Source organism: Pleurodeles waltl, chromosome 4_2, assembly GCF_031143425.1.
Source record: "Pleurodeles waltl isolate 20211129_DDA chromosome 4_2, aPleWal1.hap1.20221129, whole genome shotgun sequence".
Lineage (NCBI taxonomy): Eukaryota > Metazoa > Chordata > Amphibia > Caudata > Salamandridae > Pleurodeles > Pleurodeles waltl.
Genome location: NC_090443.1, coordinates 181,864,776 through 181,879,724, shown reverse-complemented (window position 1 = coordinate 181,879,724; position 14,949 = coordinate 181,864,776). Strand labels below are relative to the sequence as shown.

At 41.8% G+C, this 14,949-nt stretch overlaps 1 protein-coding gene across 1 annotated transcript in view; it reads left to right on the top strand.

The window, feature by feature from the left end:
- Positions 1-14,949, top strand: part of VDR (vitamin D receptor) — an 817,725-nt gene that overhangs the window by 321,280 nt on the left and 481,496 nt on the right. Inside the window, exon 4 of the mRNA XM_069231046.1 lies at positions 1,960-2,090. Within this exon, the coding sequence (XP_069087147.1) occupies positions 1,960-2,090 (131 nt within the window). The remainder of the gene's footprint in view (positions 1-1,959; positions 2,091-14,949) is intronic.

Here is a 14,949-nt window from a genome sequence, read left to right as displayed (position 1 = left end):
GCGTTTTTTCTGTTTTTTGCATTCGAGCCGGGATTCCGGAAATCGACAGCCTTCCTTTTCCCCATAGGAGCTGAAATAAAGTAATTGCCCAAATAATATAAATAATTAGGACACTTACTCAGTCACCGAGTGCAAAAGTATGGAGACGGGGCCCAGCCCAGCCTCAGTCGGTCGAAGACGGGCGTAGACGGGCCAGTCTTGGCCTGGGCGCGCGTTAATAAGAGGTTTCCAGCGAGGTGGACCGGTCCGGGAATAGCGTCCTGTTCCCCAGCAACACAGTTCAGCGTCCCGCAAGGGGCGCGCGTTAATAAGAGGTTTCCAGCGAGGTGGGCGGGCCGGGAATAGCGTCCTGTTCCCCAGTTCAGCGTCCCACTGTTATTTCTCTGAGGTCAAAACATTTATAACCATTAATGTTGAATAAGAGTACTAGTGTTATTTACTTGGAAATTAAAAGAACAACCGTAATAAGCACTGTAAAAATATCAATTAAGGGCCTTATTACGAGTTTTGTGGTCCGAGGACTGCCAAACCCGCGGTGGCGGTCGGACCACCGCACTCCTGGCTGTCTGACTGCCAGATTACAACCCTGGTGGTCGGACCATCAGGTGACCTCCACCACAACCAGGATCCTGGTGTAGTGGCGGCAGTCAAGTCATAGTCAGCCACAGTGGTGCTGAGTTCAACACTGCTGTGCTGATCGCAAGACCCCTTTCCTCCAGCCATGAAAAGGCTGGCGGACAGACAGTGCTGGGGGCCACAGGGGACCCCCAGTCCAGCACCCTCAGAATGTATACTACCTACTACAATGCTGGGGTCCTCCTTTGTGTGACAGAATTGGCGTTGGCTCCATTAGGGCAGAGGCCAATGTCGCTGCACTGTTTCCACTGGGCTGACCGGCAGAAATCTCCTAATATGGAGGTTTCCACCAGTCATCCCAGTGGAAATATTGTAATTGGGCGGGGGTGAGACCACCGTAATGAGGCCCTAAGTCGTTATCCTTTTCAAACCATATGGATGATATACCACTCTTTGTTTTGCTAATAGGTTCACTCCTTTCTTTTGCCCAAATTCTGCTTGAGCATTTACTTTTTAAAATCTGACTAAGGTTGACTGGCCTGACTGAACTCTGGATTCAGAAACCGTCTCTCGAACAGTCTCCATATTCTTGAAAAAACTCTACTTATAATAGTGTCTATAAGGACCTGTTTTTTTATTTAACTGATTCTTATTTCTCTGCTTTCTCCCTCTCCAAACTTATGTGTGCACTTATGCCAGTAAGGTTACTTGTAGGCCCAGTCACAAAATTATTTAGTTAGATGTCCTCTAACAATACACTGATATTACACATGTTGTTATGGGAAATGGTTAAATGACAAACCTTGACTCCTCAGGGGCACAGATTTCTTAAAGGTAAGTCATGCAGTTCCACTATTTATGCTTTTGAATATGTTTCAGTATTTTAGGGGTTGCCCACTAAATATTTTAGCAGAAAGTGTTTTCAGAAACATATTCTCCACTAGGAAATACTGTTTACCTATAGCTAAAATATTTCTAGTTTGGCAAAGAAATGTGATGCGTCCAGTGTTTCGTCACACGTTGTTTGTGTTAGCGGTTTATACCCTAGCACATTTGGTGAAGCTAAATTGCAATGTGGGTGTACACAGTAGTATTTTTAAACGTACGCTGAACTTGTACATACATTTTAAGAACAGATCGGACTTTGAGAACATTTTGGGCTGCTTTTTTATACAGCATGTTGGTTTTTGCATTTCCCCCAACTGATATTTGATTTATGGTAACACCCAGGCATACTCAAAAATGATAAAATAAACTAGGAAGTAAAACGTGAAAATAAATATTTTGATGTTTAATTTTATGGTTTAGATAATTTCCTTTTTTAACTTTCTGCTCAGTTTGTTCTTCGTTTGGTCTTAAAAATAAATATCTATATTTGTGTAGGAGGAGCATGAAAAGGAAGGCAATTTTCACATGTCCATTTAATGGTGATTGCAGAATAACCAAAGATAACAGACGTCACTGTCAATCTTGTCGACTGAAGCGCTGTATTGATATAGGCATGATGAAAGAATGTAAGTACCAAAAGTTATTTTTCTATATTAAAAAAAAAATCAGGCAAGTTTGTGTAGACTACTTGGTTTGCACAGGATATACTAAGAAGTCTCGCAAACACACTTTGCCAACGTCAATGCGCTTATGCTCTGCAGGACCTGCTACATTATTATTTCCTGTTATTGTCCTAGCCTATGTGGAATTTTATGCCGTGGTGCCCGTAGCGCAAGTTCTGGTTGCAATTATGTTTTTCTTTCTGCAACTATGCTTCACCCAGACCAGGTGTGGTGTTCCACCACAGAACCGTTTCAGGTGTCTGTAAAGATTTAATTATTGTCTTTTTATTTTTAATTTCAATATGTATTGTGCGTTTTAACATTTTTATTTTAAGAAGTAAAGAGTAAAAGACTACTCTTTTCAGTTGTTTTTTTTAATAGTAGTGTAGAAAAAAATTAAACTTAAATGTCGAAACAGTATAAATTTAAAACAGTTGATCCTTGGTGTAGTTATTACCAGACTACTTAATTCCCGAGACCCACGCACAAAATTTGCAGAACAAACAATGTTTCATGTTTTCACTTTGCACAGTCACATAGCTGGTTATGAGCTGTTGTTTTTTTTTATTTATGAAGTTGACTCACACACTTAATTTGGGGTTCCAAACAGAGCGTCTTTCTACACAGAAAAATATAAATTTGGGTACAATGTGAGAAAGTTGCTTTTTCTTTTTAAACGTGGGTTGAACCCTGCAATTCTGCATTCTCTGCTGTGGTACAAATGGTGTTCTAAGCACCGAACAGGCAGTATGCCATATTGTTGCAATGTTCGTGCTCAGTGACATTGGCATTCCTTCTATTGTGGTGTCACTGGATTTGAGCATAGTGACTGGGGCATTCTAGGAGCTGATGGGGAAGGAGATGGTTGAAAGTGCGGTGTTGAACCGACCGCTTTGCTGTTTGTCGGTGTCATTTCGTTTTGATTAAATAAAGTTAATGTTTGGACTTACTTTCGTTGATCATTCTCGACAGTTTTGGCGACGAGGAGAGCAATTACATAATTCATTTGAAGAAATCAAAAATGATGTTGCGGACGCTCCAACTTTGTATGGGTTTGAACCCATGTTGCAAAGTATTGTGCCAGCTCGAAGGGCATTGGTGCAACTTTATCTCAAATCGATAAAGAGGGTTTTGCGAGAACCATTGCTTTTGCCTTGTGTTCAATTACTCCTACAGAAGAGAGATATTCTCTGATTGAGCACGAGACATTGGTTGCATTTGGAGTGTTTCAGACTCTACATTTGGGGTACAATGTTCTGTTAAGATGTGACCATAAACCACTTACAAAGGTCTTGACCACCAGGGGGTTAGTTACAGCTTCTCCTCGCAAAGCTCGTATGTTGGTTAGACTTTTGCATTTTATTTACAGCATACAATATGTTCCCGGGGTCAAAATGTGGTGGCAGATTTTATTTAAGCAGAATGCCACTAACTGTACATGGTGGAGAGGATACTGATATTGACCCGTTTACTGTAGCCAATATTTTGGCTGATTTCCCTGGCATTACTAAGGAGGAATGGGGACAAGCTCAAGTTCACGATGACATGTTGATTGTAGTCAGTAATTACAAAAAGGATGGCCTAAAAAACACTTGTTAGATCAGTGTATTCGTGTATTTTGGGAGTTGAGGCATGAACTTTCTTTAGAAGGTGGATTAGTTTTAAGGAATGGCATGGTTATTCCTCCAACGTGTTTAAGACAAAGAATTGTTGGTTTATTTCATGAGGGACATTTAGGTATTGGAAAAACTAAAAATAAGGTTAAGTGTGCATATTGGTGGCCAGGTTTGAATTCAGATATTGAAACGAAAGTTAGAGATTGTCAAGCTTGTAATAGGTCTGACAAGACCCAGGTCACGTTAAAACCACTGTTGCATCCCATAATTTGTCCCAACAGACCTTGGGAAAGGATTGGAATTGATATTGCAAGACCGGTAATGTATGAAGACAAACAAAAGTATTTACTGGTGTTAGTTGATCGTTTCACAAAATGGCCTGAGGTGGAGATTAACAAGGCGGATGTAACCTCAATTATATGTTTCTTGGACAAAGTGTTTTTGAGAGAGGGTTTATCTAAATGTATTGAGTGATAATGGTCCCCAATTCGTTTCACGGATTTTCAAGTAGTTTGTGGACAGGGAGGGTGTTTTGCATAATACTACTTCTTTATATCATCCAGCGGGTAATGGAGCAGTGGAAAGATTCAATTGTGTGAGTAAGGGTGTCATTCAATTAGCCAGTAATAATAATTGGGATTGGAGAAGGGAATTAATGCGGAATTTGTGGTCATACAGAACCACGCCGTGTGATTCCACTGGGTTTTCACCATTTATATTGATGAGAGGTAGGATTCCCATTGGAAAAGATAACGTGGCTTGGATGACACGTGATAAGAAGGTGGATTGGACACTTAAACAAGTGAAACAAAACATTAAGTTTTCCCAAGAACAAAGTAAATGGTATTTTGACACTAAACACAGGTGTAAAGAACAAGTCATCAAAGTTGGTGATTTGGTAAAGATCAAGAAACCTCGTTTCATTGGAAAAGGTTTTAATCGATTTTCAAATCCTCTTAGGGTTGAAAAAATGTACTGCAATTAAGCACTGTTGAGCGATGGCAAAGTATGGCATATGTCATCTTTGTCTCTGTGCAGAAATGTTAATTCTGATCCAGCTGAGAAAAAGAAAAATCATTCCTGAAAACAAGGAATGCAATTTTCACTGGCTAATGGACTGGAAGAAGTCAAATTATAACGAGATTGGACCGTTGTCAAATGATCAGTCAAGTCAGTTATAAATAGTCAGACGGAGAATTCTGCAAAGAAAACTAGTAGATTTGGACGTTTGATCAAGAAACCAAGCAGATTTCAAGATTATGTTTGTTGTGTATGAAGTATTTATTATTTGTATCATGTTTTCTGCTTGGTTAAAATGTAAACATGCACTTGTTTAATTTTCTTTTGTTAAGGGGAAGATGTGTTGCGATGTTCGTGCCCAGTGACATTGGCATCCCATCTATTGTGGTGTCTCTGGGTTCGATCATAGCGACTGGGGCATTCTAGGAGCTGATGGGGAAGGAGACGGTAGAGAGTGCGGTTTTGAACCGACCGCTTTGCTGTTTGTTGGGGTCATTTTGTTTTGATGAAATAAAGTTCACGTTTGGACTTACTTGCGTGGATCATTCTCGACACAGGCTGTGCCTCTGAAAGACCTGTGGGGCTGGGGCCAAGTCACATGCTGGTCTCAGTCTCTCTTGTGGTTGACTAACCCTGCCTCCACCCTTCAAAATTACTTAATTGTATGGAATCTCTGCATAAAGTCTGACGTGTGTGACTGACTTTTCCCTGATTCTAAAGGCATCTCTGGGGCAGTGATCTCATAATCTGAATGTAAAGACTGTCATGTGACAGTATTCGTTAATTCTCTTGATTCCTGTCGAGGATTCTCCACACATATGCTTCCATTGGTGATGCCCGCTTTTCAATCCCCACGCCCCTCGCACGCCACCACCATAGGCTGATGTACCAAAAATGAAAAACAAACTAGACAACAAATGCGAGATCCGAACTGTCGGGATCAGAATTAATTATAATTATATTGTGGTGTTACAGTTAAGCTCGCGTTTCTCCTGGCAGCCTAACTGCAACATCAATTAAAATGTTCAACTCTTACAAAAACTCTTGCACTTTGAGTTCTAATAACCTTCACCTTTCGCATGAACATGGCTCTTTCCACTGCAAGGAAGTGGGAAGCAGCATATTGCATGCCTGTGACACAGTCTTTGTGCACCAGCCACAGACTGGACCCCCTCCTCCACGCACAGGTGTTTGCCCAGCTCCCACCAGCAGGCAGAGTTTCTATCCGTTTATAACCTCCCTCATAAATTAGCTTTCTGTGAGCTAAACAGAATGTGAGAGCTAAGAGGCAGAATAACCTGTGCAGCCAACCTCAGTATTTCTGCACTGCAGGGTTTATTTTTGTATACTCTCTGTAATAGGCATATTTATGTATCAAGGTCCCAGCAGTCCAAATTGTTATTTGTACATTTTTGTACTTTTAAAATGAAAGATATTAGGCCTTAGAGACTTATTTTTTATGAAGCGTGGTGTTCAAGACTATTAAAAGAGACCCTGCGCACAGTTTTTCTCTTAAACGACCTTAACACAAATTATATAAATCAGTAGAACATTTGAACAGTATGCAGGACTTACACTTATGCAAAGATGGTCTTTCAGGAGGTTAGGGGCCACCTTTCTTGACATTGATTACACTTGAGTTGAGGGCACCACAGAATTCCACATCATGCTATAAAGTTCAACAACACACCACATAATTCCACTCCTCTACAAGCCACTCCACAACACTTAATCCCACTCCACATAATTCCCCTACATTAAATACCACATAATTACTAGCCACATAATTCGAATGCACATCATGCCCCATAATTCTACTACACATAACACCACTCAACACCACACAATTCCACGCTACACAATTCCACTACACATAACTACACTGAACACCACACAACTCCATGCCACCCAGTTCCATAAAAACAATTCCCCTCCAACCCGCATAATTCCAGTCCACATCACATACATCTACACACACCATAACATAGCTAAAATACAGTAACATTGACAAAGTCTATATCTCTCGAATTGCCAAGACCTATTGGCTTTGCCAATGTATATTAATCTTCTTCCATTATGCAAGGAAACCCTATTCATCTGATCATTTTAGCACCTACCCCCCCCCCCCTTGTCGCAGGGCCCTGAACTCTGCAGCTCAACAACTGAATCCCATCTGTATGTGGCTCTAGCATCTCTGCTAGAGGCCCTATGTGCACCATCACGACTTCTGCCCACAGCTAACGACAAATCCAAGTGTATAGCTGTGAAACTGCTAATTGAGCAATTTTTTTTTGCTTTTGATATGCCTCAGACCCTGGAGGTTCCCACTGGGCCCCTTTTGCACCGTCAGCAGCCTTATAACAATGCAGCTTCCTGGCAGATGTCGTCCTTGTTCCTCCGCTTTTTACTTGCAACGTAACCCCACGCTTCAGCCAATACTGATTCTCTTTAAAAAAGAAAAGTCTCGGGCATGGTGTGGTGTATCGAGAACATATCCATCCATGCATGTAAACACTGGCTAAAAAAAGCATTGGGAAAGCCAATAGGTCTCGCCTAGTGGCGTTGTTGGTTTTGGCAATGTTTTGTAGCCATGCTGTGCAGTGGCACTGATGCTTTGCAGCTTGGCTAAAACTAAGTTTAAAAGTGCTTATAACTTAACAGATAGGATCGTCGCTCTCCAAAGAGGCCACGGATTGGATGTGCATGTAATCAGAACACCTTTATGATCCTTATACAGACACTGAGAAACCTGCACTGTCTTCAGCCTTCACTCCAGACTTCTCTGTTGTGTCTTTTACGAACACCAACTCACACCCTGAATCACCCAGACACCACAATCAACCAGACACAACAAATCCACTCCACACCACACAATTAGACGCTGCACAATTCCACAACTAACAATTCCAATACAGCCCACATAATTCTGCTCCACACCACATACATCCACTCCAATCCATAACACATGGGTAAAAGATATTGTCATTTAAAATGCCAATAGCTCCAACTCTCGAGCTTCAAAGACCTGTTCTCAACAGATAGGAGCATGTCCAGGTTTCTAGGTCAATGCGCAATCTAGGTATTATCAACTCTGATCATTCTCTCAAAAATCAAGTGACCCAGATCAGCAAACCTTGCTAATGCCAACTAAAATGGTTTAAAGGCATTTCCAAAGCCATTCATTCTGATCAAACAGTTTTAAGATCCCAAAAGCAAGACCTATTGCTGTTTCTTATTGCCTTCAGTGGCCTACAGCTGGAGTTTGTAATCCTTTTCCCATAATGTTATCTAATTTCGTCAGTGGAAGTGCAAGGCACTAGGTAACGGCCTCTTTCTCATTACTTTATCATTATATATACTCTGTTTAATTACAATGACATGTTGTGAATGATGTTCATTTATTTTTGAAACCCCAGCTATAGGCTGCGTGCAGTTGTTTTCACATCTACTTACATGTTGGGAACGCATTTGATGCAAGGGACTACTGTTTAACTTTCCAATAACTATGAGGAAAGTTCATGAACTTGAGAAAATATTGGTTGAGGAAACTTTTTGATTTAGCCTTGAGGAAGTCCAGTGAACGGGACAAAACATGTCGGCTGAGAATTTCTTCAGAAACATCAACGTTCTATGTGCATTTACATGTGTCATCAACTACTTCAAGTCGAAGATAGTTACAATAACAACATTCTTTGTAAACTTCACCTTTTACGAATTTGAACTGTTTTTTAAGTGAAGAAGTAAAATTCACTTTGTTACATTATACAAAGGCTTGGATGACTTCTCTAATCTAATACTATGCGTCAATGAGTTCTGTACTGGTTTGCAACTATTTGTTATTAGGAGGCAATAATTGTGATTAAACCTTTCATTCTTTATCTGCCATGCTCCACTACACAACTAAATTGTTAATTTGATGCTGTGTTGCGCATCTGATTGAGACACACTTTGGCAACCGCTGTATTAGTAGCATAACTACAGATTCTAGTACTATTGCTGCAATCATTGGGGATGTGCGACATATCTAACCATTTTTGCACCCTTGTTTTGAGTCTGTGGATTTCAAATATGTCCAGTCTTTTGCCTTTGATACCTCAAATCTTGTTAGATTTGAAAACAAGCAAAACAGAGCTTTTTTTAACAGTTTTCTGGGCTAGACCTAGCTTATACATTCAAATCAGAAAATCCATTCTCCAAGAGATGCTCTGTCAAATTTATGCTAGCTGTGTTTTTTAGGTTATGTGGCTATTCATCTGGAATTTGTTTTTAATTATAAGGCTTCAGGATGCACGCCACAGTGGTGTTTTCACAAGGACTTGTATTTGGCAGATTCTTCTATAATCTGAGATGTGTCTAATGTATCTTCCTGTATATGATTATTCACCTTATGAATACTAGACACTCGTTTAAGTTTTTTTTTCTTTCTTGCCAGCAGTGGCTCTCAGGGAGCATAAGGTGAACATCTTGCCATTCCACCTGCAACTCCTTGTCCAGATAGGACATCACTGGCATATATTAGGTGCAAACTGGTGCACAGGTGTTAGTTACCCTTTTTTCTGCTCCTCATTGATGCTGTATGGACTTCTCTTGGTGTCTCATTGACAAATTTGTCAGCTATTCAACAGTGGCTACGTAAAATGTTTCCTTCTTGCCTCAAACCCTGGAGGTAGTGCTGCAACAAAATGTCTTTTTCCGACCCCCTCACAAATGTATGTGATGTATGGGATTAAGACATGATGCTGCGGCCAATGACTCTTGTGCCTCTGTGCACCAGAAGGCCATCAAGAAGTGGGAGACCTAAGAGGTCGTCCAACAACAAAAACAATCAGATGACTGATGTTAGACCTGACACTTAGGGTGGTCACCTCCAACTTTTTGCCTGCCTCCCTCCACTTTTTGACACTGTCTTTGCTGGTTTTAGGACTCTGCACACTTTACCACTGCTAACTGGTGCTAAAGTGCATATGCTCTCTCCCTTAAAACATATTAGCATTGATTCTTACCATATTGGCATACACAATCTACTTGTAAGTCCCTAGTAAAGTGCACTAGAGGTGCACAGGGTCTTTAGATTCAGTGCTTCTAGTGGGCCTGCAGCACTGGTTGTGCCACCCACATAAGTAGCCCCTTAACCATGTATCAGGCCTGCCTTTGCAGGGCGTGTGTGTGCAGATTCACGGCATTTGAAATTACTTGCCAAGCCTTAAACTCCCCTTTGTTCTAGATATGGCACCCCTAAGATAGGCCCTGGGTAACCCAGAGGGCAGGGTGCTGTGTAGGTAAAAGGCAGGAGATATACCTGTGAGTTTTATATGTCCTGGTGGTTGAAAACTCCTGAATTCGTTTTCCACTGCTCTGAGAATTGCTCCATTCATAAGCTAACATTAGGGCTGCCCTCGTATATTGTTTGAGTGGTAGATTCTGATCAAAAAGGAGTAGACAGGTCATATTTAGTATGGCCAGAATAGTAATGCAAAATCCTGCTGACTGGTGAGCCGAATTTTATATTACTGTTTTATAAATGTCACTTTTAGAAAGTGAGCATTTCTCTGTACTTAAAATCCTTCTGTGCCTTACAACCTGCATCCAATCCACGTCTGAGCTGGGCTGGTTAACAGCTTTCTTGTGCATTTCACCCAGAAAACCACAAACACATAATGCTGAGTCACGCCTGCACACATCTGCATACTGAAAGGGTCTTCCTGGGCTGGAAGGGTGAAGGGCCTGACACTTATATTTCAAAAGGCAGTGGCCTGCCCTCACACAATGGACTGCCAAACCCCCTACTTGTGCATTTCAAAACCACTCTTTGAAGTCTCCCCCACTTCCAAGGCACTTTTGGGGTATATAAACTGGGTCCCTGACCCTACCAACTCAGACACTTTTTGGGACAGACACTCTGCATCAGAACCTGCAACCTGCCAAGTGCCTGGCTTCCCAAATGACTCACCAGGACTGGTTTGCTGTAAAGGACTGCTGCCTTGCTGGCCCCTAGCTCTCCAAGGGGTTGGATTGAGCATGCCTCCTGTTTCTTAAGTCTCAGGGCCAAAAAGACTTCATCTCTGCAAAGAAACTCCTTGTGCGATGAAAATCGTTGCACAGCCTGACCAGTGGTGAGAAAATCACTGCATTGCCGAACCAGAAAGACGCAGTCCGGCTTCCTGAGTGGAGATCGATGCAGCATCAGCGTTGCGACCAGAAGTTCGATGCACAGCCCTATGGATCGACGGAACGCTGAGCCGGAAAGGTGCAGCCCGAGTTCCTGCGGGAGGAATCAACACAGTACCTGCCATGCGACAGAAACTCCGACGCATCGCCCACCAGATCGACCCAGCACCTGTGACTTCTTCCTGCATGCTCAGATTTCCACGCATCATCCTTGGGCGTCAAGACACCGCATCTCAAAGATGATTCAAGTCTGCGTGCCAGAATTCAACACAAAGCCCTTGCCGCGTGGAAAGGAATCAACACATTGTCTGTGTGCGCCCTGAAATCTAACACACACACACCTTTTTCCACGCATCTCCTCCTCTGCGGTCCTCGAGCGTGTCATTTTGAAGCAAACCAGGTACTTAGTGCTTGCAGGAGACAATTGTTGCTTTTAAGAAATAAAGACTCTTCTTATCATTACAAAAGTGAACTTTCAACTGGTGATTATGAAATCCTGATCGTTTTGACCTTAATTGAATCAGATAAATAACCTATATTTTTTTAACCTGTGTGGTGTCTTTTTGTGGTGTTCTCACTGTGTTATTGCATGATTTATTGCACAAATACTTTACACATTGATTTCTAAGTTAAGCCTGACTGCTCAGTGCCAAGCTACCAGAGGGTGGGCACAGGATAATTTGGATTGTGTGTGATTTACCCTGACTAGGATTGTGGTCCTTAGTTGGGCAAGGGTATATACTTCTGCCAAGTAGAGACCCCATTTCTAACAACTGAGAAGTCCTCTTCTTTCTCAAGTAAGTATTCCTGTTCCTGGGCCCCTTTGGAGTGTTTGTTGTTCCTTGATGTCAGACGAGACTGAAGTTTCCTGATCTGTTGACCATTCCTGTGAGATTGGTTCCTCTGGCAGCTCTGACCCCAATGCCTCCTAATACTAAAAGTCTACACATTCTGGTCCTGTCATCTAAAGCAGTCACCCATTGATCATTCTGACCCTTCTTCTGCATCAACTTTGAAATCCATAACGCAGAACCAACAAAAACATTCATGTGGCTAAGGAGCAGGTAAGGGTGAATTATAAAGATGAACCACTAGGTGAGCCACTCAGCTTGCCCAAAATTTCACCCTCTGGGATGAGATGTTCGTTTCAGATTCAGATGCCTTGGCTGGGGAGGATAGAGATTATGGCTGCGGTCAGGATGATGACTCAAACTGTCCATCTCCTCTTGCCTTACAATACTGATGACGTCATTTATGTGGAATTATAAAATGTCAGTGATCTAGATACTTTACCAGAATATGTAATTTCCTACCTCTTTGGCCCAGATTTCAAGGATATCTCCTCTTTAACTAACAGTTGTTCAGAAGGAGGCCGAGGCCTTGTAACTTATTTTGCCTTCTCTGGTTGTGAAGTCTATAATTCTGACTGAAATCTTGTAGTCCTTCTTAGGCTGTACACAGGCCCTTGCTTCCTTCTTGACTAGGCTCTACTAAGCCCTATAGAAATTGCATGGGAGAAACCTTTTTTGGTCCATCAGTCCACAGTCAACTCATCAGATACCATAGTCCTCCAGATTTGTCGTTCCATCTGTTACCAGAGAATCTGGTTGTTCAGGCATGATTTTTCAAGCAGAATGCAAATGTTTACATCGCGGCTTCCCCAGATACAGAATCAAAGAAGCTGGACTAGTTGGGTCACAAATTTTTTGCTTCAGGCGGTTTAGCTGTCTGCATGGCTAATGCCACATGCTTCTTATTCAGGTATGTTCATGCCGTATGGGAACTGTCCAAACCTATGGTTGCCAGCCTACCAGACCATACCAAAAAGCCATTATCTGACATGGTGAGTGACAGCATAGATTCATCCAAACAGATCCTGAAGTGTGGTTTGATACCGCTAACTTCTCAGCTGTCACACTACATCAACATGCTTGGATGCGTTCTGTTGCATTTTCAGGGGATGACCAGGTTATGTTCATGTACATGTCCTTTGATGGAGAGTGGGTTTGGAGCAAAGCCCAACTCTTCCTTAAACATTTAAAAAAACAGCAGGGCTACAGTCTTCCCATGGGGGAGGGAGGGAGGTGGCCTACCATTTGGTTGACACCTTGGGAGGTGATCACTGCAAAATCAGCTGGAGGTACCCCTTATCTTCAAATCAACCCCCACAGACTCAACCTTCCTTAAGAAAATACTAATCGATTCATGCCTTTATCTTGAAGGATAGGTAGAAGTTCCGAAATTGCTGCGAAAAAGACCATATACATGGTGGCTCTGTTGGAGATAGGAAAAGGCTTTTACTTCCTTTACTCCGCGTTACTCAAGTAAGGAAGGGTCCTGAGACCTGTTCTGGATCTTCGTGTGTTCATCCACTGGGACAGGTTCAAAATGTTGTTCCTTTGCCAGGATTGGCCTTGAACACTGAAGATTTATTAGCATCCCTGGAGCTCTAGAACATTGACTTGCATCTGCCAGTTCTCCCTGTCCATATGTGCTACTTGAGTTTCACAGTCAAATCCTGACATTATCAGTTTGCGGTCTTCCAGTTCAGAGTGAAGACAGCATCACATCTTTTTGAAGATACTTCTGGGCATGGCTGCTTCGCTGCAGAGGTTGGAAGTCCATGCCTTTACATACTTTGACAGTCTGCAAATTAAGGCATAGTTCCTGGCACTTGTCCAGGGAAATCTCCAACAGACGATAACTCTCCTCTATGATCTGGGCTTTAATATCAACATCCAGAATTCTCACCTTATTCTTGCACAGATGCAGACATTTATTGGTGCAGTGCTCAGTGCAACCCTTATGAAAGCCTATCCTGCTCCTGCAGGATTTGTATTTGTTAGGCCTCTTGGGCTCATGCATCCTGTTGACCCCTCATGTCACATGAATGGGAGCCTCCAGTGCTGTCTGACATGGCAGTGGTTGCAAAATCAAGAAAGACTCTTGGCTCTGAAGCATATTTTTCAATCAATACGATCGAAAGCAAACTGGTCATCACAGACCGAAATTAACATCAGTTGGATTTCAGATGTTCAGTATCAAATAACAGAGTAGCAACAGAAATTTTGGAACCCATTAATAAGATAATTTTTCCCTATTACCAACTGTACCTCAGCTCGTTGATGACATGGTTTTGGCCCTCTCTCATCCCTTTATAGTACAGAATGTGGGCAAAGCAAATAATGTTCTTCCAAACTGTAAAGGGAATGCTGAGCACTGGTGTCTGTAAATATTTAATATTTTTATTTGACATATCTATTCAACTTGTACATTCTTTTGCTCGGGCAGTCTTGTAATTTTTTTATTTTTTATTCCAGCAAGTCAACAATAGAACAAGCTTTCGCTAGGCTTTGAACACCCTTGAATTGCACTAACTCTGCTAGCAAACATTTTGTCTAAAACCAATACACTATTTGCAAATCATTTTGTCCATATTGACAATTAGACCTGACAGCCTTAGGGTGGGCTTTTTCCAAACTTTTTGCTTGCTTGCTTCACACTTTTGCTGATTTCTTTTTGTTGGCCTTAGAACTCTGAGCACTTTACAACTGCTGACCAGTGCTAAAGTGCACGTGCTTTCTCCCTAAAACATGGCCTGATTAGTATATATCTAATTGCTTATCTAGTTTACTAGTAATCCCTAATAAAGGGTACTACATGTTCCTAGGGGCCTGTAAATTAAATGCTATTTTGGGCCTGCAGCAAGGCTTGTGCCACCCACTTAAACAATCCTTTAAAACATGTCATTGCAGCGTGACTAGAGTATTACACTGCCATGTCAACTTGGCATTTAAAACCCCTTGCCAAACCTTAAACTCCCCTTTTACTACATGAAAGTTACCCCTAAGGTAGGCCCTAGGTAACCTACAGGGCAGGGTGCAATGTAATTAAAAGGCAGTACACATACTTTTACGTTTTTCATGTCCCTGTAGTGAAAAAACTCTCCAGGGCTAATACTGTAGTAAGGCTTGAATACTTGCAATTTCAGTTCCTACTTTAGCAATTTCCTTATTTTG